The sequence below is a fragment of the Orbicella franksi genome, chromosome 11, assembly GCF_964199315.1.
Source record: "Orbicella franksi chromosome 11, jaOrbFran1.1, whole genome shotgun sequence".
In the NCBI taxonomy this organism is placed as follows: domain Eukaryota; kingdom Metazoa; phylum Cnidaria; class Anthozoa; order Scleractinia; family Merulinidae; genus Orbicella; species Orbicella franksi.
Window position 1 is genome coordinate 14543232 of NC_138155.1, and position 26169 is coordinate 14569400.

At 40.0% G+C, this 26169-nt stretch overlaps 2 protein-coding genes across 4 annotated transcripts in view; one reads left to right on the forward strand and one right to left on the reverse strand.

Moving 5' to 3' along the window:
- Positions 1-434: 434 nt before the first annotated feature.
- On the forward strand, positions 435-11742 carry LOC145502560 (OTU domain-containing protein 5-A-like). The gene is made up of 9 exons (XM_081481887.1): positions 435-1206; positions 1295-1388; positions 3569-3633; positions 5868-6024; positions 7520-7668; positions 8933-8986; positions 9579-9713; positions 10144-10510; positions 11241-11742. The coding sequence occupies exons 1-9, from the start codon at positions 859-861 to the stop codon at positions 11366-11368; spliced, it is 1497 nt and encodes a 498-aa protein (XP_081338013.1). The 5' UTR covers positions 435-858; the 3' UTR covers positions 11369-11742.
- Positions 11743-21295: 9553 nt separating this feature from the next.
- Positions 21296-26169, reverse strand: part of LOC145460645 (uncharacterized) — a 46509-nt gene continuing 41635 nt past the window's right edge. For all 3 annotated transcript variants that reach the window (XM_081445520.1, XM_081445521.1, XM_081445519.1), the window contains one exon: positions 21296-26169. This exon is cut by the window's right edge and continues 54 nt beyond it. In XM_081445520.1, the coding sequence (XP_081301646.1) occupies positions 22288-26163 (3876 nt within the window). In that variant the 5' untranslated portion in view covers positions 26164-26169 and the 3' untranslated portion in view covers positions 21296-22287.

The window sequence follows — 26169 nt, forward strand, 5'->3', positions numbered from 1 at the left end:
TAACATTCTGTTTCCACTGTGCCCTCTCCCTGGCTACCATTCTCACGGTGTTCATGTCATTCCACGCAGCCTGGCGCCCCTCTTCCTCTACTGTCCTCCTCCAGGTCTTTCTAGGTCTTCCTACAGCTCTTCTACCTTCTGGTCTCCGTTGGACTACTCTAGTTGTTAATTAGCCTAAAATAGCACAACAGTTGAGCTAAAATTTCCAAGTTCCATTTTGGCATGGCGTGTTGAAAACTAGCTAACTAAGGTCATAGTTTCCTCTCACGAAGAGTACAGGCAGCTACAGAAGAACCTGGAAGAGTCAATGCAACCACTTACTGAAACACACTATTACCTTGGCAGTTCTGTGGTCATACCCTCCCCTCCCCTCCCCCCCCCCCCCACCCGTGTCTAGGAGACATTCCACGGGGACTTGAATAGTCTTCTTTTGATGAAGACTTTAAGTTTTTTCTCAAAATTGTTCCTGCAATACAGTGCAGACACCCGTTAGTCCAAAAAATATCCCTTTACCCTTTCAGCATAAAACCCCCTCTTTGTATCTGCTTGCTTTTTTTGGTATCTATATAGACCCCAAGGAATCTGTAAGTTAGTAGCTTAGTGATGTTGTGACTGAATTTATAGCGAAGTTTCCTGGAGACGCGCTGTGCCCAATGGCATCCATCCGGCTTAATTCCAGAACGGCGCCGCGGCCGCGCCATGTTGGGTACCAGATTTTCATGCGCATTTCCTCCGCGCATATATCATTTGGTGACGTCACACCGCTGATCACAGAACTTTCTAATTCTAACAACACTGAAAGGGTTTTGGATTCTTGTGGTGTTTTCTTTGTTTTAGCCATTTTTTTATTGCTCTATCATGACTATTTTACCAAAGAAGAAACATTCGGAATCAAAGAAAACTGATACGACTTCAAACAGCGACAACAGAGCGCGAATACGTGGAAATTCGCCTTGGTCGTCGTCGACCAGCGTTACAGAAAGAAATCGCTCGAGCGAAGAGTACTCAGGTCTCAGCGAAGAACAGTACCTTGGAAATAGTTTTGAGAGCAGAGAGGCGGCCGATGTAGCTTCTAGTAGCTCTAAAAGGCGACACAGAAGCCCTCCTCATCGCCATAAATACCATGAACGGCACAACGAAGAGACAGGATACAACAGCTCCGATGAACACGATTGTACTCAAGAACAACCTCTGTCGTCTGAGGAGGTTCGTGCCGTCGTCATTTTTATCTCTCTGGGGGAAAAATACTCGTGTATTGACGCTGAGTCTTATGTTTTGTTTTCATTCCATAAAGGTGGAGAGACAGTTTGAGCAGGCTTTAAAGGAAAAGAAAGGTTTTGTAATCAAGAAAATGGCACAAGATGGTGCTTGTTTATTTCGGGCGGTCGGTACGTAATTATTTAAAAACTCTCCCTATATTAATCATCTCACGTCATGATACAAAGCTCCAACACTTTCCTCCACCCTTGGAGTTTTGTTGGTTTTTTTTTTCTTTTTTCTCTTTTTTTTTTTCATTTTTTCAGAATTGTTTGTGTTAATACAATGGGGAAGAGGAGAAAATATCATCTTTCCTTCACGTACCTTTCTGCTTGTAAGCCATTGTACATGCAGCGTATAACAGCTTGTTCGCATATCTGATATAATAGTCCTGCATTTAAGCAAGTTTAAGAAGTTGTTTTGTCGACACGTTTGAGTACGAAGGGCATTTGTTTCGATTATATCAAGTTTCTTCAAACGGCAGAAAAATTGAAAGTAATTTAAAGCCTCCCTTGGCTCACCAAGAATCAGGAATTGTAGAAGACTGCATATCACATGTGCAAGGTACCTACTCGTGGCTAAATATAGTACCTGCTTGACTTTTCTATTTAGCCTTTTAGCCCTACAGTCAACTTAAAAATTATGTTTGCATTTTCCCCTACATTTAGCACTGCAGCTGAGAGAACCTGTTTAATATTTCCTTAGTCTTTGTTTCTTGTTTAAATGTATGAACTTGACGAGGATACCTTTGAAGACCAAATTGGTTCAAACAACCTTTTATTACTTTATTTACTAAAATATGAGGGCTAGATGAACAATCTTGTAAAGAAAAATGTTAAAAAATCAGGTTTTTAGTTGTGTGCAGTAAATATTGACAAAATGGCATATTACTGAAGAAGTTTTATTTCCTCCTCTCAAGTTTCAGTATGCTGTTAAATTCCAATTGCACCTATATTTTTGGGGTTATTGTTTTTTGCTTGAACAGTTTATTTGACGAGGCTGAATTTTGGAGAGGTGATTTCTAGTATGGCTTATTGTTGGCAGGGAATTTCTCTTATCAAAATTGGTTGAGTTTATGCTTGTTGTCTGAAAAAATTATCTAGGTGCACATACATTCATGTAGCAACACTGCGCAATAAAACTCTCTAAATATCTAACTGCTAGAAACAAACTTATTTGTACAGTCATCAAATGAACGGTGGCACAGGGTGCAACATTTCTTTAACACTGCCACTTGCCACTATGCCGGTTACAATGTTTAACATCTACCAGTCAGCTGCATGTGTCAGTAAATCCAACCTTGCTCCCAACATTTATATCCTTCAGGGTTTTCTAACTGAAATAAAATAGGAGGAAATTGTAAAGTAGGCAGAGCACTCCTTGCTTGTGATCAAGGTAGCCAGGTGTGAAAGAGTGCTGGAGTTGGTTACCTTTTCCTGCATGGGACCAGGGATGGGTTGCTGATCCTGAAAAAGTTTGAAAAGTTTGTGTTTAGATGCATGCTGGTGCATTTCAAGCACACACTAGTGATTTGTAGGAGGCAACTGCATAAAAGGCAGCATAGTCTGATTTTTTCACCTGTTCATGTATTTCCTCAGAAAGATCAGATCGTGATTTTGTGGGTGAAACAAAACTGAGCATTAATAAACAGTATTTACTTTGTGACAAAAAGTACCCAGTGCAAATGTTTAAAGTAGCCGGTGACTTACTTCAGGCACTGACTTATTTTGAAAACCCTGATCCTTTCTCCCTGGGTCCACTCCAAATGGAAGTAGCATCTGTATTCTCAATTCTGGACCAACTGTGGACCAACTTGTGGTAGTCGATTGATACCAGCAGTGCAAACATTTCTGTGAAAACAGCAAGCACTTTAATTTGTACAGACTTTTCCCAAGACAAGTTTCTTATCATTATTGTGTTTTTAGCAAGCAAAAGAAAATAACTGGAAATGTTGAACCCTGAACATTGTAATTGGCATAAAATACAAAATAAGTAGGGAACTTTATCTCAGATTAAAGGTGCATATTTTTTTAAGGGAGGGAGAGGGCTAGGTAATATTTTAGAAGGTCATTCAAGGCTCTTTCTTTCCAAGCCATGTAAGCTGCATTCGCAATGTATAAATGGTAGTTACTTAGTGTTTGGCAGTCGTTACAATGGAACTTTGGTTTTGAAATTCTTCCAAGCTGGTCAAAGTTGCCCTGCTCATTAGGGTTTTAAATTCTACCTTTTGGTAAATGATAAGTGACTTAAAGAAGGAAAACCTATTTGGTTTTCGACAGCTAAGGACACAATACTTACATTCTGTTTTCAGCTGATCAGGTATATGGTGATCAAGAGATGCATTCAGAAGTTAGAAGACACTGTATGGATTACATGGTACGTAGAGTACATTGATCATTGAGCCGACTTCCATGTCCTTTTGTTGTAGTTTGTTTTCAAGGTCAGACCTTATTTTATGTGTGGGGTCATTGAGTTATGTTCTTGGGAAAGATACCTTAAATAGACCCTACTTCTCTCTTACAACATCTACTCTTCTTAGATCTTGCCCTTTAGAGCTTTCTGTCAGTAGCACAACAATCAACTTGTGAAACCTCTGATTACAGGTACAGTTGAACCTCGTTTCTCCAGACCTCGATTATCTGGATTTCTCGATTATCCGGAATTTTTCTCTAGTCCCAATTTTGTCATGAATAAAGGGTTGCTTTGGTACACCAACATGTCCTCTCTTTCATTGTTTTGGAAGTGAAAATGCCCAATAGCTGTTACCCCAAAGCCAAGGCAATTCAAAGTCATGTTTGTAAACAAAATAATTGTCCTAGTTTTGGCAATAAAAGCATGTCGTCTGGCGTACCGACGGAACAAACATGGTTGGTGTCGATTTACACTGTCAGTGTAAAACACGCACTGCGGACTGCAGACTACGGACTACGGACTGGGTATAAACCACAGACTTATATAAAACGTAGACTCAGCATTACGGACTGGGCATAAAACGCCTGCAGACTCAGGTATAAAATGGGGACTGCAGACTAAATGCAGCCTCCCGACTGCAGTCCCTGTTTTTTACTGACCAGTCGTAACTAATATTACACAATACTTGTATAAACGAGAGCAAACCCTCTTGTATGCACGTGCTTTCCGGTCAATTCATTTGTTTTTGCCCCTGCTGAAGGGAGTTCAATTTTATGCCTACCTAACAGCTCAGGCACAAAATGCTGCCCCTAGAATTTTTTTTTAACATACCAAGCCTACCAAAACTCAAAGGTACTCTTTAATCTACAATTACTACTAGTTTTAAAACTATAGCATTGAAAAGTGCAGTCAAAAGCGAGGCTGTTTTGCTTTTAAAGAGCAAAAGCAGCGCTCACACGTGTCATAACTAATGAAAAACACTCAAATGAGTTTTGATTGGCTCAGAGTTGAGTGGTTCAAGATGTACAGTAGACCATATCGTTTTCCAAACGATTTGTAAAAGTGTTGTTTCACAATTAAATGTTGCTTTATTTAAACAGTTTTGTTCTTCATTAAGATTCATATTTTTGATTATCCGGACTAGTCGCAACGAGTGTGGATACTCGAGGTTTGACTGTATATGTATGTATGTAGGGAGTTGCTGGTCCGAATGGGTAGTGCATCAAGCAGTTTGAGTTCAAACAGGGGGCTTTCATTCTTGAGCAAGATACTTTGGTATCACTACGCAGGTCTCATTCCACCTACTAGGTGGAGGTACTGGCAATTTAATGAGTGAAGGAATGAAACTTTATTGCACACTCCCAAAAATGGGTTTTCAGTGAACAATACAAATACAGTAAAAATACAATAAACTAGAAAATACAATAAAAATACATACCTCTTACTAACCAAGTTCGAGGTCCGTACTGTAAGTTACGGATTGAGTCTTTTCCCCTTCGATTTAAGGCCCAAGCGCAAAGCACGCGGGTCATAAATTGAATGGGAAAAAACGAGGATCCATAACTTACAGTACGGACCAAGAAAACGAGGTTAGTAAGATATTTATCATATCTTTACTGTGTCCCTGACAGGTTCGGAAACTATTTGTATTCACATGGAATCGGAGATGCTTCAAATTTCTGACCTAGCTCGAAAGCAAAACGAGTCAGTTTGAAACTGTTTTTAAGCCATTAGCACTCTTTATTACATAATTTAGAGTATAAGAAAGTTTTAAACTTTCACTTGCTATAAAAGCTAAGAACACTTAGCGATAAATCACGTAACAGTTTAGCAACAAAACCAACTTTAGTTAGTGAGCCATACAGGAGAGTAGGCCGGCTAAATTGACCAATCACAGCGCACGTACTAACTGAGAGATATAATAAAATGAGTTAAAAACTGTGGGGGAGGGCACGTAACCTGAGATGGACAAGCATCCCATCCAGGGGGGAGGAGAAATACTCTTAAGATCATTAGCTAGTCTCAAATGCAGACTCTGCCCTCACCTTGTGTTATACATGGATACAGTCAAACCTCTCCACACTGGCCACCTTGGGGACAGAGGAAAGTGGCTGTTGTTGAGAGATGGCCATTATGGCGAGGTAGGGGTGCGGTTAGCGGAGTTTTGACTGTATATTATTTGTTTTTTTATTTTCTAGCTGAAGAATGCAGACTACTTCTCACAGTATGTTACTGAAGACTTTAACAGCTATATCAAGCGTAAGCGTGAAAATCACTGCCACGGAAACCACATTGAAATGCAGGCCATGTGTGAGATGTATAACAGGACAATTGAAGTCTATCAATATAGTACAGGTGGGTTTGAACTACTTAAAAATTACCATATTGTTAAGTTGCCCCAGGAACACATGCTATGATTCACATCTTCAGCGTTCTTTGAATTCGCAAAGAGAGATGAAGTTACACCACTTCTTTGTCTTTGCCAATGTGATTATCAACAAAATGCAAGAAATTAGTAACAGGTTGAGATCACATTGTCAAACTGTGTAATTTCCAGAGCAAATTTTGAATTGCAAAACTTGAAACCAGGGGCAGAGCTTGGCAACTTGCATGAGAAAATTGAACTGAATAATTATTTACAAGTTTTCAGGCAAATTTCTAATCATTATTGAAATATTGCAAAATTGCAGGCGAAAGAGCATCCTCTTTCACTGTACTTGAGTTAGCATAACACAACATAACATAACATAACATAACTGTTTATTCACAATTCAAATTCAAATGAAATTAAATGAAAGGTGAAAAGGAGACAGAAGAGGTTATCCCTTTCGAGTTTGTCTCCTAAAATAATCAAAAACACAAATTCACGTCTGAATAAAATTCACAATGAAAGTTCAAGAATTTCCTAAAACATTAGTTAGCAACATACTCAGTCTCTGGAGAACCTGTTTTGCTGCATTGGAAGGCTAGTGAAACAATAACGTGTAGCTAGTGTTTAGGGGGGAAAGGCTGAGAACAAAGTGTCAGCTTCAAAAACCTGCTACTGTGGTAAATTTCTCTTTGTCAGCTTAACCCTTTACCCCCTAAGAGTGCAAATTGGCACACAAGGTCATAACTTTGTGAGTATTTGATAGATTTCTATGAATTTTTGCCATGAAAATTGTCTTGTGAAGATCTGCTCATTGAAGTCATAAAATTTTGACTCCCTCCCATCCAAGACATGGTTGACCACCCCCAGAAGTTTTTAGTTCCTTTTTCGGGATGCAAATGGAATGCAAGACTTGTTTCATATCAAGCTATGCACTACACGTAAGAGCTGCTAAATAAGCTATAGTTTAGGGGTGTACCTAATATAGTAGAAGATTGATACATTTTTGAAGTCGTTCATTTTCCCATTTTAAAGCAATTTCTCTCAAAATGTCTACCTCCTTCATAGCTGCTGATGCCAATTCTTAAATAAGCTGATTAGTGGCTTTCAAATGGCATATTGTACACAGGCAGAGTGTCTTTATTTGCCGATTTGGGAAAAACTGCCGTTCGCCTTAGGGGGTAAAGGGTTAAGTTGATAGATAATTCATGATAACTGAATCAGTCAGGATGAAAGAGCTTGCATCTTCCAAGACTCGTTAGCTTTGTCGGTAGTCCCTCCTTTCAGATGCTTCTCTCTGCCAGGATTTCATGCAGCCCTTTTTCCTTGTGATTTATTTACGGTCTTGCTCAAAGGACTAAGCGAAAGAGGGACAACTGGTAGTCTAGCATCTTCCAAGGCAGTTATATTTAGCTGGATGTATATTATACATGTAGCACTAATGTCATTCATGTCATTCATGTCATTCCCTTCTCTGTGCAGAACCCATCAACATCTTTCATAGTTCCTACAAGACTGATTATGAACCAATCCGCCTAAGTTACCATAACTCTGTGCACTACAATGCAGTCCTTAATCCAAACAAGCCTTCTGTTGGTGTGGGACTAGGACTTTCTGGGTACAAACCATGGGTGAGTGAACAGTAAGAGTACTTATTAGATCTCTCAGTTACTACGTGCACTGTTATTGGTCAATTTAGCGGGCCATATTCTACCGTATGGCCCACTACAATTAAAAGCTATTTTTGTTGTGAAAATGTTTGGTGATTTATCACCAAGTTCTCTGAACTTTTATAGTAAGTAAAGGTTTAGAACTTTCTTTTACCTGAAATTGTGTATTAAAATGCGCTAATGACTTAACAACAATTTCAAATTGACTCATTTTGCTTTTGACTTGCGTCAGAAATTTGAAGCCATTCCACATGAATAGAAATCGTTCCCAAATTCGTCAGACACACAGTAGAGATATAATATATATCTTACTATCCTCGTCCTCTTGGTCTGTACTGTAAGTTACGGCTCCTCATTTTTTTCCCATTCAATTTATCGCCCACGAGCTTTGCTCTTGGGCCATAAATCAATGGGGGAAAATCTTGGCCCGCAACTTACAATATGGACCTCACACCCGGTTAGTAAGAAGTTACAGGTGTCAAATTATACAGTCTAATTATTGTGATCTGTGATAGTCTAAACCTTAAGCATTCTTCTTTCCTTGTGCAGTCTTAGGTGATATTAGCTGAGATAAGTGATTGTCTTGTACATAATTATAATGGTCATTAAGATACTACTGTAGTTTAATATTGTGGGAAAATGCTTCTTCCCCCCCTCCCCCCCTCTTTTTTTTGTTCCTTAACATTCAATGAAAATAATACTATTTTTTGTGGTGGAGGGAGTTGTATGAACAAGATGCTAGTATTTGGTGAAAAGAAATTTTGGAAGTGTCTTAAGTGACATTTCTGTCCAAGCTTGTAGAGAGGCAAAAATTTTAAGTGGAAATTTCTTACAAGTCTATCAGTAGATCTAACCATGTATATCATCTGATGTATAGCTTTGCACTCGGCTCTAATGACTGATTAGTTTACATGTGTATCCTTATGCCCTTCCCCAAACAATACAAAATGACCGTGGATTTATTTCAAGAAAGTGAAACAGGACATATAGATTAAACTGTGTGATCAAATGTAATATGGAATTATTGGTCAAGTGAACAATATTGAATCAGTGCTCTAGTGTGAGTAAACACAGGCTTTTGTGACCCAAATGGGAAATGCCCATGCTTGTAACGCAGGGCAAGAAGAAGTTATTTGCAGGGGAAAGTGTATCAAAGCGTCCAATGATTGACTAATTGATAAGGTAGCTTATTTTAAAATTTAATCTTTCATCTTGTTTTTCTCAGGGGACCCTGGTTAATGATGCTTTTAAACAGTCAGAGGATTGGCACATAGAGCAGGTAATTATTTGTCATGTTGTTTGCAAATTGATTATGAGCTTCCATGTAAAAATTACCTCAAAAGATGGAGAGAATGATAAGCAACAAGGCCCCTGTTTTTCAAAGGAATAGATAACACTATCCACTCTGTAAATTAAAATCCAATAGATAAATAAATATAGTCGGTGAAGACCCAGTTCTGGCCAGGATGCATTGTGTTTTGCACAACAATGACAAAACAATAGAAACCTGACTATCATGTAAACCAAACCAGCAACAGATGCACAAAAAGCATAATGGTCAATACTAGGTCTTGAACTGTTATTATTATCCACTGCATGGTGATCAGTTTACCCACTCTGTGGATGGCAGTATTCATCTTTTGAATGACTGGGCCCTAGATGGGCCATAATTTTGCACAAAGCATTAATCACCCTGTACATGCAATTATAAGTAGAAATTTATTTACATTTAGCTACAAGTAGTTTTATAATGTATCCACATCGTCTTTACTAAAAGTAGACCAAATGTGTAGGCTTTGAGCAAAATATTTTTACAATCCAAGTGTTGAATGTATCTGACTTGTCTCTTGTCATATTATATTGCTATGTAGCAAATGTTGGCAGATAAACTTCGTTGTACTGATTGGGAAGCAACAAATGAGGCTATGGAGGAAGCAGTAGCACGAGAATCATATTTGGAATGGCTCAGGGACAGGGAGAAACGTGCTAGGGGAACCAGAACCTTGGTAATACTCTCCTCTGATTTCTTTTCAGATTTTAACCTAAGTACACCATGTCTGCTCTACTTGTTTATCATGTGCATACTTAGGGCTCGAAAAAATTCCTGTCCAGCCATCCGAAACAAGAAGATTCTCCTTTTGGGCAAGTACCTTTTCATTCTCACTTGCCTGATTGATGTGCAAGGGATCAGGCAAGTCGTCTGCCGACTAAATTAGTCAAAGAGCAATTAACCAAGACTTGCCCAGGGCAAGCAATATTTGAGAGATAGAGATACTTGTCCTAAGGGCAAGAATTCAAGTTGTTTTTCGAGCCCTGTATACTAAATTTTGTTTTCACAAGGTTGTAATTCTATGAGAAAATTGAGAAAAGCAGTTGTGGAGTAACAAGGAAAATTGGTTAATTTCATAACCTTATTGTGCCTATTTTGTGTTGCAGCCTCGCTCCAGTCCAACTGCAACCAGTAGCACATCAACATGCACTGAGTCCAAGCGTCCTACATCTCCCCACCACAGGGAGCGTGATCGTGATGCAGCAGAGAGTGCCCCTCCTAGCAAGTCCCCTCGTCATTCACCCAGTTCCCCTCGGCACGAGACATTTGCAAGCACCTCTTCGTCTGAAACTAAAGCGTGCCCAGCTGCAAGTAATGCAACAACCACTTGTACAGTTAGTAGCATGAAAACAACTTACTATGATTCCAAACCAGGATGTTCAACCGAGTCATCCAACCCACCCTCTCCCCCTGGGGCAACTGGTGGTGCTGAAGGGCCAAACTACCTCGACTATTTGCCTCCGACTGGATATGGTAAGAATGATGGCAGGATATAGCTTGGGAGGGACAGTAGTAATTCACTGCTCTTAATTTTTACATCTCACACACAACTAGGAGCCATGCAGCCAGATCTTTATTGCAAAAAAAAATAAAATAGGTCAAGAAAGCAACCAACAGGAAAAGATGCTCCAAGGATCACATGTTGCAAAGAACTCTACCTGTTAACAAAAATGGCCCAGAAGAGCTTCACAAGAACAAAAAGAGAACTAAATGGCTTCGAGAAGCAAACAAAAATTATCAAGTCATAAGGGTGGGTAGGTGGGAGGTTCATTATAAGGGTGGGTAGGTGGGAGGTTTGTTATAAGGGTGGGTAGGCAGGTGGTTAGTTATAAGGGTCAGTTGGTGGGAGGTGATATGACCCTCTGCACACCAGCAGTCAGATTCCCAGATGTGTGTGAGAAAAAGGTTTTCCGCTTCTTTCATTCTTCAGTCAGCAGAAAACAACGTCTATTGAAAGTTCTGTTGTTTATTACAGATAAGGGGCATGTATTGGAAAATGTCAGAGCTCTGTTTAAATCTAAAGTTGTGATATCGAAAATTTGCTGTAAAAATCAATATTGGAATATTGCATCTCGAAGGATAATGCTTTTTAAAAAAAGAGGGGCAATGACCTTGCATGAGCTAGACCATAGAGTAGCCATAGGAACACTTGTCGAACTCATTTACTTTGACAACACCATTTTATTTGTTTTTGTGATTGCAGGTTTTTCAGAGTGGGAGGATGAAAGCATTCTGGCTGCAGTTTTGGCAGAATCCCAAAAGGAATACTTGGAGAATCTCAAGAAAGGTGCTGCTAAAGATAAATCCAGTGATGAAGACTCCAAATCATAGCATTTTTACAAAAGTTGTTCTCATTTATCACCAATATATGAACTATGTTTAGACGTGTTATGCAATTTTAGAGCAATATAATTGTATGTAAATTGGTTTTTGGTTTGGAAAGGGTAAATAGGATTTTCAATATGGTTAATGAATTTTCCAATTCAAGTGTAATGCTTGTTTTACAATGATAAATATGGTTGTTCAATTTGCTTAATTTGGAAGGAACTTTGTGAGATCCATAGTAATTTTTTACCTTATGTGGTATAGCCCAAAATAAATAGTTCTTCGGTATTAGTATTTGTTATATCTGCATGCTGAAATGGACTTGTTCAAAACACCTTTTGCTTGTTGTTTAGTCAGTAAAATTACCATTTCATTGTTCACCGAGGCGTTTCATTACTCCGTTTCCAATGGGATTATACAACTGCTTGCTATATGCAATATTATGTTTGGGAAAGTTGTTACTTTAGACACTAGACTTTAAACGCAGCAGTTGGTATTCCGTGCGTACTCAGTCAATACTACAATTACAGTCAAGAGAAGAAAATTCTATGTTGGTTGGTCGACCCCTGTCAGGAAAATGCCCAATGCTTGCAGTCAGTATGGTCAGAGAATTCCAAAAGCAATTGTAGTGCGTGATAGATCATATGGTGAGAAGATGGGCTGGGTGAAGTAGAGTGTATGTTTTGTTTGCTGTTGTTGTTAGATTGAATGATAAGAATAGGCCATATTTGTACCCTCGGTATTGAACTGGAACTAGCATGAAATGGAGGCTCAACTATGAGCAATATCATTAAAAAGAGATTAATGTCATTTGCATTGGAAAGACTCCTCGCATTAGCCTCAGTTGTCAGCTAGTTCCTGTCTTATTCCGAGAATACGAATATGGTCTATTGGAAACCATGTGAGTGCTTCTTTATGGATTGGCTTTTTTGTCACCGACTATGCAATCTTGTACATAGAGTCTACAGGCCTCTTGGTCAGCAGTTGGTTGCCAAGTAGCCAATCACTGACCTAGGAGCCTTTCGGCTCTGTGTTCAAGATTACTGATTGTTTCACAAAGAATGAAACCGACCAAGATGAGAGCTAACGGATACAAATTAAAATATAGATGTTCAAAATTAAAAACTGATTTTAAAAAAGTCGAAATTGATGGGGCATGTGACCAGGAAGTAAATTATATGAATTCTGGTAGTAATGGCGTCATAGTGCAAGCGGCTTTGAAAGATTTTACAAAAGCCCGGGAGTAGAAGCAAATTACCGTCAAAAACCTCATAGGCCGGCAGTACGTCCAGATAGTTCTTTTGTTTTCGGGTTTTGTGAAATCACTCTAGCATTCCAATCTGGGGCCCGTTTCTCGAAAGCCCCGGAAACTTTTCCGGTCCGTAAAGCCATTTTTAGTTCATGTGCATCTAAAAACGGAGAAGTGTGTACGCCTGAGATTTCTTGTATGAAGAGAACCTCTGTTCATCTTAAGAATATGTGAATAAAACAGCTCTGCAATCATAAGGTTTGAGATTTTACTATGGCTTTCCGGGTGCGAAAACTTTTCGGGACCGAGAGAAACGGGCTCCGGCTTTTTTCATTGTCACACTTCAGATCACGTGATGTTACTTTGGAAAATCTTTGTCTCTTTCAAGGTATCATTCTGTCATTTGCACGAATTCATAATTTTTTACATGATCCTAATCAAAGTTGAATGAACCCCTGGAAATCAGTTCACTTTCTTTACTCACGTTACTTGATCTGAACGTCGTGATAAATACACTGTTAAATGCGCTTTTGTAAATAGTTTGTGTTATGTAGAGGTGTATATACATGTAACGAATATTCCTCCAAAAGTGCAAGAACGTTAAGCTTCGAAAATAAAACAAAGAATAGAAAAGTCAAGCAGTTTCGTATTCATTGATGCGTGGTAGACGTGGTCTGCTTACGCCAATTTCGCTACCTGTCGAGTTCACTACAGGTTCGATACCCACAGGCCGAAGTTTGCGACCTCGGCTAACCGAGGTTGGCTCGGCAGGGGATCCTGGGGGATGAAAGAACGAGGAATAATATATATATACGTTAAGGCCTGGCTCTATATATTTAATGGCTCGTTAGGCTCGGCAGTGGATGAAAGAATGAGGAATAATCTAAAAGTGCGTGAAGTCTTAGGTCTATATATTTTTGTTTCGCGAAGTTTTAGATTTATCGATACAGTGGAACCTCGATTTAACGAAGTCGCTGGGGACCGGCCAAATTTGTTCGTTAAATCGAGGGTTCGTTATATCGAAAACCTCGATATAACGAATTTGAGGGGAAACGACCAAAATGTTCTTTATAACGAGGTCATAGTTAATGATTGATTTGTAACACAGGTGACTTCTGTCACGCAATTCAATGCAGTTTTCGTCACCCAGAAGTGCCGCGTTCTGAGATGCAATTGATTAAGCATGGTGGCTTTCAATATCAATTATTTTTACTTTTAAGCAGACGCGCAGCTTTTGTTTACAAGAGAACGACACTTTCAGAGTAGCGATTTAAAAATGTTGCAACATAGAGGTTATGCCTAAGGATTACAAGGATTTATTGACTGTTGATCTGTTCAGCGTTTATCTTCTGTCGCGTGTTGACATTGTAATTCGCTATATCGAGGTAGATTTTACGTTTGGGCTTCCGGATTATGTTCATTATATCGAAGAATTCGTTATATCGAGGTTCTATTCCATACATTTTACCGTAACTTTGGCCGGGACATAGAATATCGTTCGTTATATCGAGGACTTCGTTAAATAGAGGTTCGTTAAATCGAGGTTCCACTGTAGTAAAGAATGGGAATTAAATTGATACCAGTTGCCAACGGTTACAAAAAGGTTATTCACTGCGACTGAGCATATATTTCGGAGCATATATTTCGGTACCATTTACCAAAAAATCCCGGAAATTTCGGTTGGATTGTAAATTTCCAAGACAGACGAAACTTATGGTAAGGTAGTCCCGTTTTTCCGGTTGGAACGTTCCGAATGGAAATATATATATATATAAATATAAATGTTCAGCATGTAGACTACTCAATATGAATACCTACGGATTTTATATGTATAAATATAAATAAATATAAATATAAATGTTCCATTTACACGTTTCAGTGTTTTATAATAGTAGCTTGCAGTACAGGCAGATTAGCGGGCTCTAGCGCGATACACGAGCGCGCGCGCGAAGCGTGAGGCGTGAAAAATGTTTCTCGCCTCGCGCTTCGCGCGCGCTCGTGTACCGCGCTATAGCCCGCTAATCCGCCTGTTCTGCAGGCTATATAATAGTTTCAGACCTTAAGCTCTAACAGACGCTAACACAGAAATCTGTCGTGGGAAAACACGCAGACTGTTAGTTTTTTTAATTATTTTAAACTTTTATGACTACATGGCTTGGAATTTTCTGACCATGCAAAAACATATTTTAAAGATGGATTATATTGGTTCATACTCTGCATGAATATGAGGTCATTTCTCCGAGGAGAAAACAGTCAAAATGCAACAGAACAATACAAAATGTCCGCAAGTGAGCAAGATGAAGCGAATCCTGTGTCCTGATTGGTTACCCGAGCTTGCCAGCTCGGAATTGCTCGATCTGTTTCCGAAAGAAAAAAGTGTCTTTGGTGTTTGGTCATGTAATGAATCCTTTAATAACCAAGCTTGTGCGGTCAAGATGGCTGTTTTGATGTTATACCTACCAACTCTCAAGCATCCACGCATGCGTGAGTCTCACGCATGCGTACAAAAGAAGTGTTCAAAGGTCTCCGAAACATCGTCGGATATTTTCGGCAACTCGCATAAGTCTTCGGAAATAGTCGGAAAACTTCGGAAGTCGCTGGGACGTTTTCGGAAATCCTAGTTAAGACGAAACGAAAACCTCACGCATTTGACCAAGAAAAAGTTGGCAGGTATATATGATATGGCTTTTTTATGGGCTTTTCTTTTATGGGCTTTTCTTTTATGGGGTTTGGCTTCGTGTTAGTCGATAAAACCGAAAAAGAAATAACTAAAGCCGGGCTGTAGAGTGGTTTGGGGATGAGGGCTTTGAGTAATTATTGGCAATTGTTTTTGAGATTCGCTTTCCGCTCGGCAAGTAGTTGTCAGTTGACAGCTTCAAGGCATGGCATGTGACGAGCGTTAAAATCAACAGAAAGGTCTATAAAGCCGATCCTAAACTTAAAGGAAACATCTTTACAATTTGAGCAGGAATTCGCCGCCCAGCTCCTCTGCGTGAGTAGATGGTCTTCATAAGACGACACAGCGGCCATGTTGGTGCACAGAACAATAGAGAAAAAAGTACTTTGGTGATTTTACTCCATTTTTATGAAAACTTGAGCAATAAGTTGCTTTTGTTTTGAGCACCGACAAGGCCATCTCATCACATGATTGAAAACCATCTATTCCACCGTTGTTCCTACTTGGACGCCATTTTGTTACAGCCAATAGACTAATTTCGATATATTAAAATTCACTCTTAGACGAAAGACATCACCTCGAGGCTCCAGGGAAAAACTCATACAGACCCTTTTTTTTATTTCCTGGAGCCTCGGAGTCATGTTAATTGTTTTAAGCTGAATTATAATATATCGAAATTGGTCTATTATCCAAGGCACAACCAAATGATACCAAGATCCCCATGGCCGTGCTGGCGAAGGTACCACTCATTTGCATACAGGTCCTCACAATAACTCGTTTCCTATGCACGAGTTACAAATAAGGTTGGCCTGTGTCCAGTCATCTGGTACCCGTTTCTCAAGAGTCCCGAACGCTGTGTGGCCCCGAAAAGCCATTCATGCAACTTCGACCTGCTTATTCTGAAAACCTGGTCTTTTCAGGTGTTGCAAAAGGAATAAAAAGTAAAGTAATGGCGAAGTTATGTGCCTTGAGAAGCCTTCATTTTCAAGATATTGGAATTCTGGCACCCTAAATACGTTCGGGACTTTCGAGAAACGGAAAGTCCCGAAACTTTTCGGGCGATGAAGGAGACTCTCTAGCCCAGACACAGTATGCACACACAGCCAATAAGATATCTCAACTCTCTGCGTCAGTGTGCAATGGACTTCTGCCAATCAAATCCATATATAGGAAGCAGGATGGGCAAGAGTTAAACAGCTAAACACAACATGGCAGCTTTGTAACCGTTGATATGACGGCGCCGCAATATTCGGTGAATTTGCACTGGAGAAAGATATTTTTGCTTAACCAAGGGCAGAGTCGAGGGTGTCAACAGAATTCCGTGATGGAAGAAATTCTCACCATGTTCAGAAAAAAAAAAACATTTGGTGGAGTCGGTCGATGACATACCACGGTCCCCGAAGCTTTTGTATGGTAGGAAAAAATTGCTGTAGAATGTTTTAGTAAGATGTATATTTCTATCGGGTAATTCACGCAAATTGGATTTTATCAAACGAGTTGATAAAGGTCCAATTCCCATCGTAAAAATATATTTGGAGGACAAAATCAATCGGGTTATTCAGCCTCAGAATCGTTAAGCGTCTCAGACTCCTAATCCTAAACTAAGCACGAATGGGAACGAGGTTGAGGAAGCCAACTGCACAATTGCCGCGAAGAGTTTTGATTTCAGAGGTCGCAACAGTGAAATCGGTTGTAATAGCGATATTTCTCGTTACGTCACCCTTAAGATAAGATAAGAACTTTATTAACGTGTCGAAGTCGTTAGCATACAATGTATACTAATCATTAACGTGCCAACCAGAGGCTTTTTGGCCGTCGAGACAATGGCTTCTTTTATTCTGTGGTTGGTAAACTTGAATATCAGAAGAAATTTGACGTCATTGTTTGTTTAACATTAATAACGCTGACGTAGTATGGGGCGCGGTCCATTCAATCAAAATTTCCGGTATTTCTGGTCCAAAACTAAATGGATCGGTTCGGTCCGAGTGGAAATTTGCTGGTTAAAGTCTTTCGCCTACAGAAGTGGCCTCTTTGACCGGTCGGTCCGGTCCGGTCCGACCAAAAAACTGCCATTCCATTCGACCATTTTCGTTACCAGTACCTCTCTAATGGGTCGATCCTCCAACGCAAATTTAATCTGGATGGTGGGATGGAACAAAACTCTGGGCGCAAAAGCTGGCCGAGAAAGTAATGGAGCGGGACCGATCCGAAGTCCCGTTTTACAACCCTTGATCATAAATTCTGGGACGTTAAGGTGGTATGGTACCCTCAATATGGACCACAAAGTTTGTTTAAATATGGTGAAGAAAGATCAATTGTGTGCTATTGCACTCAAGAAGAGAAATTAAATTTCTAGAGTTTTACTCAAAATGGTTACTATGGAAACCAGCCACAGCCTTTGCTCTTTTACAAAACAAGATTTGACTGTCAAATAAGCATATCATGTAAGTTTCTGTTTTGTTCTGTGCAATGAACCTAAGTTTTGACAGTTAACTCTTATTTTCAGTGCTTTTTACAGCCTTATTTGGAAATAACCTTATTTTTTACCACACCCAGTGGACAAATCATCTCATGTCACGTGACAGATCTTAAAATGTTACGATTTTTTTGGTTTATATCATTGCGACACTATTGGTCTTTGATCAGCCCAAGTTTCGGGTATTCTACTTAAAAACCTTGCAAAGTAGAAATGTTGGCGCGAAGTCAGTCGGTACAAAAGTAAACTTTTGAGAAAAATGCACTTTAAGTTTCTTACACGAAGCATTAAGCATTTAACGAGCCACAAATAGCGGGGAAGGGGGGTGCAGATTAGATCTCGGGGGAGGGGTGAAATGGTTGTTCTATTTTGTAAAAAGTTACCGCAGTTGTGGGAAATATTCCTTTTCATAAGGGAAATGAATGAGCCTGTGATGGCAATTTGAGGCAAAGCTTTTCACAAATAATTATACCAATCGAGTTGTGCATGTCTTAAAAGTTTCTTTCTAAATAGTTTCGTTCATATAAGTTAAAAATAATCTATATTTTTGGTCACGTTCTTATAGTAAACAGTCGTTGCTATGGCCGTTGCTACGTGAAGAAACTTATACCAATGTGTACTTTCCTTAAATTTCACACTCATCTGGAAGGAAATTCGGCAAGATCGTTTCAAAATGTTTTTGACAAGTCCTCAAGGGTCTTAAGTCTTGTATTTCCAAGAAATTGAATTTTTCATGAACATCGCCATATTTTAGGGTACCATACCCCCTTAAGCCACATCAAAGTTCAGACCAAGTAACGCCAACAGCAGCTAGAAATGTCTAGTCCATTGCACGTCTAAGCCCTAAATTGATGTAGCTAAAGTTCTTTGCTGTCTAGACTGCAAAACAGTCGTATTTTTTGCGAACGCGAGCGACGGTCAATATGTGAGAAGGTCACTTTAGCTCATTTTCAGTTCTAATTCTCAAACCTTTTTTTATTAGTGTTGTGTTATTTTTCTTCTTACTATTTGGGTTATTTTCCTACATTAGTTTGGTTTCCTTACACACCTTATTTTGGTATGTGTTGGTGATTCATTCCCACACACTTCTCTTAGCTAAATCCTGTTGTGCAGGAGAAGTTACCTCCTAGTTCCCTTAGGTAAATCCTGTATTCGTGGGCAACAAATACACTCCCTAGCCTTATTTGGTTTAGAGTTATTCCTACAGTTTCCTCAAATCTATTATAAATTGGCAACCATTTGTTCAGTAAATTCAGTTGATTCAGTTGGTTTATTCTGAGCTATACTCAAGTTCTCAAGTCAAGCACTGGTTTAGTTCGAATGCTATATTCTCAATAACCATTGTGTTACTCGTTCCCGTTTATTTGTTATTGTCTTCGCTTCTTGTCAATAAACTCGTAAAGCGTACACTCGTATTCTGTCGTAACTACGTCGACCGTTTGGCCGTCTTACAAATATTCGAACGAAAGGTCTGGAGCGAGTGTAACAACGGCGAGGAAGAATGGGGAGAGACGCTAAAAAATACCTCAAAAGCCCTACGGGCGTGAGGCTCGCGCGCTTCACACGCGAGGATCGCGCCTTCCGAAAACGTCCGAAAACGACTGTTTTGCAGTCTTTTTGCTGTCTAAAGCAAGCACAACATTATCGCCACAGTGCAAACGGCCTACTATTACAGGGCTAAATGTCGACCCGTCTAAAAACCTCAGGGCCATTTAATGTACGATAATGGCGATGCTTGCTAGCAATGCAAATAGTTAGACTTGCACCTTCATTAGACTTAATGATGTCCTCGGGCAGACGTCCTTTAGACAGCAGTTATAGGACGCTAATAGATCAGTGCGTTCTCCGAGTCACTGCGCGAACTAAAATTCAGACGAGTGTAGCCTGGGCTGAAACTTAACACCAATTGAAAAGGGGACGGAGTAGGGGTGAGGTAGCGATAGATAATTAAAAAATAGATAAATCAATGAAAAACGCAGCAAGAAGTTCTCTACATTTCATGCTAGATGAGCTCTACATGGTGCTACCATTAGGAAAGCTCTCCCCCACTCCCCTTCCCCCACCTCAAAAAAGAAAAAAAAAATTCACTAGCTAAAGGAACGGAGGAGTTGAAACCTGCGGGCATGTTTTTGGAAAATCGGACAGATATATATATATTTCCATATATAATGAAAAAAAACAACAGCTTTGCACGCTGCGCACATGCGTTTTGCATGTTAGTGTCGCGAAACAGATTTTATGTCACAACAGCGTAGACTTTATTGGATATCTTCGTCAGGCTTACAGAGGTTTTCCAAGTCTTTTACCAGTGATTACAAGTGAAGTTGGCATAGGTAACAAGTGAAGTTGGCATAAGTTGCACTCATATTTATGTCAGAAAAACCTAATTTACTAAAACTAACTAAATCAAATATCTTTGTTATGCATAAAAGGTAACTTCAGCTGTTCGAGTCGCCCAAAATAAGAGATTTCATCATCATATCTCGGTATGTTTACTTTTGCAAATATTCCTATTCCAAGAGATTTCTATTGAAAGGAATGCTTAAAAAAGAAAGTAAACAGACAGAAAGCTAACTATGATCTTGGTGTAAGGCCTGATGAAAAACGAATTAAGTTTTAGACTGAAAGAGCATGGAAATTTGAGTTTGAAATCCCAGATTGAGAACAAAGGACCTTGAAGGTGTTAGAAAAGTAGAGGTCAGCAAGATTTTAATAAGTTTCAGAAAACTCCTCATTATGCATAAATGTGTGACTTCGATTCAACCTAAGGTAAATTTTTATTTTTAAGGATATTGCTTCCCAGGAGGCACGCCAGCTGAAATTACGTTTTTGGATGTAATGTTAGCTAATGTTTGTTTCCTAAATGAAAGTAATGTAAATGCCAACGGAAATAAAGTTCGTGGAAGTTTGGTTGTTTGTCCTGATTCACAGATTAAAGTAAACTCCAATAAAGATGGAAGAAATACGTGTTTGTAGAATCTTAGCCATAAGATTGAAGTTAAGCGTAAGTCGTCCGAAGACATTACGAATCGGTAACTTAAATTAAAATAATCATCAAATTCCAGAACATTCACATGGACAGTTCTAACATGGTTCTGGTGCTGTAAAATATTTTGTAAGCCAAAACAGACGGAAACACATAAAGAAAAGCTGTTGAAACACACTCAGCTACGATAAACACACAAAACTCTCTTAGTATAGATAAGAGTATACTGAGTAAATATTATCAATTATCTAAAACTAAATAAACCACAAACGAGTTTCCTTCAAAAGCTATTAGCATCTTTTTCGATATTTTCTTTTTGGTTTAACCTTTGATTGCCGGTTCAATTAACATAGAACGGAGCTCCGAACTTTTCTTAAAAGAACATATTTCTTTTCTTGGTGGTTTATTAACCATTTGATAATTTTCACGATAAGTCCCTAAAACGATCCCTTAACAATTGTTTACACACTACCAAGGTTTAGTAAATACCCGATTAATATATTCAATTCCCAAAAACGAACCCACAATAATAAAAATAGGAAAATCCTCTCCTACGAGCAAACAGAAGTACTGAAAGAATATCTGGGAATATGTCCCGTCATAATCAGTTCTATCTATGGCAGGGGAAATTCCTGAACCACTGAAATACCAAGTTAATCAAATATGAATAAATGTCGCTCGAGTAAATATCAAATGAAAACGCCGCCAGTTGAACAAATATCAAATAGATTCCAAGCATATCCTAAAATTCGTGCCAACATTAGTACATCTGTACATCAGTATACACGCATACATTTACATTGTTGTTTCGTGCAAAACGACAACGTGAAAAGGCCAAATTTAAGGTTTTGTGACGAATCTCAGTACCAAGCAAGTACCGTCAGTACCGGTTTCATTCTTGGGCAAGTGGCACGGCTTTGAATTATTTGAAAGGTTGAAATACTTGCGAAGAGATCAGTACTACTAATAAGATTATAAGATGACGTTCTCGCTGCAACTGCCGTTTTCGTTGATTAAATTCTCTACTATCGATAAGCAGCGAAATGGAGTTTTGAATCGCTACCGTGACGAAACCCAACACCGTATATTCTCCCGGCGTGGCCATATCACAAGATTAATCAAAGAAACTCTTCTTGGATGATATATTACTTATCTAATATCCTGCCGTCCATGCAAAGCATCTGAATAACCCTAAGACAAGATTTCAGAATAACACACGATGATTATATATTCCCAGAATTAGGCAAAAATATTTAAAACTCCCCTGTAACATAAAAGACTCTCACTAAGGTTTAAACACTGTTTGTTCCTCGCGGAATTTCCAGCGATTGGCTATTTTTAAGTGTCACTCGAGCCCTCCTTAGTGTCCGTAATCAAGTAAATAGTCTAATTGCTCCAACTGTCCAAATCCGTATTTCACTCAGCAAACTTTACTGGCTGGCCGCCCAGTTCTTTGTTATTTTCGAAGCATCACCCGCTAATCCTTCTTAAACCTCTTCAGTTTGCTTGAGTCAGTTGTTCCAAACCGTTCTTTTACTTAGCCAACGATGGCCTTCTTTGCTTTAGTTGCTACCTGCTTTGTTTTTTTCCATGCTTGCCTCATAATTCCTTCTTGAGCCTCTTCAGCCTGCTTCCGAAAGAACTGACGAGTCTCCTCGTTCTCTCGATATTTTTCCCACGGATCGAACCCAGGCTTTCCAAGACGATTGATTTCGACAGCTTCATCCCTTGTTTTCTGCAAAGATTTCACGCGATCTTGCCAACCAGGTTTTGCTTGTGATTTCTCAGATTCTATGAGCAGATCCAAGTAGTCCACTTGTTGTAGTGGATCCTTTTTAAGGGCAATTTCTGACAACTTCTTCAAACCACGTTGCATTTCGGCGACGAAGTTCAACACAATGCGATTGGTTTTATTAAAATCTTCCTCTACTTGCTTGATCACAGCCTCTGCGTTGCTCTGGCCTTTAACCGCTTTATTGTACCTTTTTCTGATCTCGTCATATTCCTTTTCCACGGTTTCATACTGGGTTTCATAGCGATATTCGTCATTCACGTGTTTTGACCAGTGACAGTTGTTTGGACATTCCTGGCAACTCCCATTCGACATTGCAGCGCATCCATCCTTATTCTCATTTCTTGGAATTGAACAAGGAAAGTGGCAAGTGAAGTTGCAAACCAAGCAGTTTGTAGTATACGTACCAGTGTCCAGCTTTACTTGGACGCGTTTTGCTTCTTCAACAGTGAACTTGAAGTTCCTGTTGGCATTGATGTCGGCTGCATGTTGATTGCACACCTTCTTTAACCGTTGCAGTTTGCTCAGTTCGATTACTCCAAGATCAATCTTCTCCCGCAAACCACTGAGTCGAACTTCCAACTGAGCTCTTTCATCCAACACCTGCTTGGTAAGGACAAGACTTTTTGGTTCCATCTCGGCCAAGGCTTGAAAGAACTTCTCAAAACTCTTGATTCCCATTCTCCAAAACATTCTGTCGAAGTTGTCTTCGTCTTCTTCACCAGAGTTAGCGACAAACAGGGCGCTGTTGTTAAACTTAAAGAAGTTACTTTCATCCTCTAGGATTCCGGCTGCTAGCATTGCTGACAGGGCTTGAGGCTTTTGACCATCAGCAAAGGTAAAGAGCACTAAGATATTCTTCTTGATATCTTTTCCGAACATGGCCAGGATTCTGTCAAAAACATACTGCTGCGTTGGAGTGAGCCTCGGATTACCAGCCTGAGCCATGAAGCAGATGGCATCAACATGATCAATGCCTGCCGAACCCTTTGTGTTGAAGAATCTACGGATCTGTTCGGTGATCACTTTGTCGTGTTCAATTCCTCTTGTATCTCCAAAGCCCGGAGTGTCTACGATAGTGAGGTTGTAAGGTATTTTGAATCCTTCCATGTGCGGTAGAGTGTAACAAGATACGAACTGTGTTTGACTGTGTGCTTGATTTCCGATTGTTCCGGCCCCTTGGTTGCTAGACAGCTCGTGGATCATCTTGAGACGAAAGTCATCCTTCCACTGTACTCCAATGACGTGGTTGATCATAGCATTCACCGTGGTTGTCTTGCCAGAACCCGTTGACCCAACAACCATCATCACTTTCTCAGGAACGGTCTCAAATTTACCCTGTAACTGCATCCCTTTCTCTCCAAGATTGATAACAAACTTTCGCAATTGACTGCGGCTATCTTCGTACTCGAGACTTAGAGGAAGAGTGTACACCGCTGGCTTTCCATTTTCTGGTGGTTGAACAAGGCTACAGTGGGCAAGGATTGTGCTTGCATCAAATTTTGCAGGAGGTACCATTGTTTGTAGTGGATTACTAAGGTCACTGGGGTTGCTGTCTCCTTCACTACCACAAATCGCGGTAACGCTAAAATTGTAGGGTACTCCTTCTTGAAGACCCTTGATCGTGCAAGTCAGCGACGCATCTTCTGTGTAGTGCAGGAATTGTTCCATCTGTTGGGAATTGAAGATCCATTCAATCTTGTACTTTTCAATATTAACTCCCTGTCCAATACTTTTGGGTTTGGTGAATGCAATGGTTATGGTGTCAGTCGTTGCAGCTGCAAAGGTTGGCTTACCAGGCGGACTTGTTGGTTTGGTAGTTGCGGACAAAGTATTACTGTATTGGCTAACCACAATCTGCCCCACAGCGCATACTCGCGTCAGATAGCTGGTAGCTGGTTGAAGCCCAGATATGGTAGCAGTTTTCTTACCTTCCTTTCCACACGGTGTGTACTGAGTGATCCAGTCGGAGTTGGCTTCATTTTTTCTGTACTGAACTTTGTACTGTTCAATTTTGTTCTCGCTCCAGTGCGGATCAATCCACCAAAGCTCGATTGAATCGTCTCGCACGCTCTCTGCTTCTGGGTTTTCTGGCTTTGGTGATAGCTTAAAATCATCATTTTCTAGTACGCCCTCCTCGTACAGAAAGATGAAGGCTCCGGGGTTTCCACTGAAATTGTCAGACAGACACATCTCTGTGGCGAAAAACTTCACTTCTTTGTGGTCTTCATTTGCGGATTTCAGCTCTGAGAACTGTTTCAGTGTCTGGCGGATTCTCTTATTGACATCTTTGTCATCAATACCTGATGATGCCTTTTTCTCCAACTGCGGCAGAACTTTTTCAGTGAGGTACCCATCCATACTCAAAATCTGAGGATCTTCTTCCTTGCCAATTTTGAATGTACAGCACACAACATGCTCATTGCTTGGGTCGAACGCTTCATTTTCTACATCTTCAGGGCTAACGAAAGGAGTGTCTCCCAAGAAACTGATCATACCTTGCAATCTCTTTATCTCTCTCTCTTTTTCCACGATCCAAGTATCAATGCGAGTTTGTGCGAATGGGGAACGCTCTTTTTCTTCAAAGATATCGCCAAGTGCTGATTCTTCTGCTCCGCCTCCTCTGATGCTGGGAAGCAAAGGCAACAACTTCTTCTGGAAAAAGATCTTGTAGCGCGAGATATTGCTTTTGAAACCTGATAATTGCTTCTTGACTCGAGGGAACGACGAACAAACATCCTCTCTCATTAAATCACTACACTTAGCCTCGATATACTGTATGTGTTCTTGAATTTCACATGTCTTGCTGATATAATTGGCACTGATTTCTCTAACCATTCGTTGCCCCTTGCTATCGATTTCACTGAGCGGGCGTAAATATACTTGGACAGCAACTGCGTTCTGACCCTTGTCCCCAATCAATGATGGTAGCTGTTTGTAGACTCTCACTGCTTCTTCGTAAGTAGTTGGACTTTCCTCTGTTCTGAAATCTCCATACATCTTGCAATGCATTTTCTCTGTTTTCTTTTTCTGGTCTTCAGTTATGTCGACAGAGCCTCTTCCGTCTACAGAGATACCAGGCAATGATTTCACCAGTACTTCCATATTTCCATGCACCTCCTTCAAGGATTCATCTTTGGAAACTTCCTGGTCAAATATCAAAAATGCTTTGGCTCCATACAGGATTCCAACCACTACATCAGTGGCAATATCTTGCTCAAACACCTCTGGATACTGCACCTTTCCTCGCCCCAAATGTTCCATGGTCAGCTGTTTCAACTCAGTTGTTGTCTCATACTTCAGAACAACGCGAGAATGGTGACTCGATGTCTTTCTGTCATCTAAGTATTTCGCTGCTCCTTGTACATTAACTAAACCCCCAAGGAAACTCAATTTAATGCTTGCTTCAATATTGAGAGCGCTTGTTTTATCGTCCATTGTGTCTTCGGTAAGGACTTCTGAGTTGGTGTATGGTTTGGTTATCGTGTTAACGGCCTGATCCAGATGATCCGGAGACCACAATGTTTTCCCAAGAATCAGCTTATCTGAACGGCGATCGTAAAGCATGCCAAGGTCAAAGGGACGACCCAGGGCCGGAATTATTTGGCCTTGTGAGGACATTCTTGG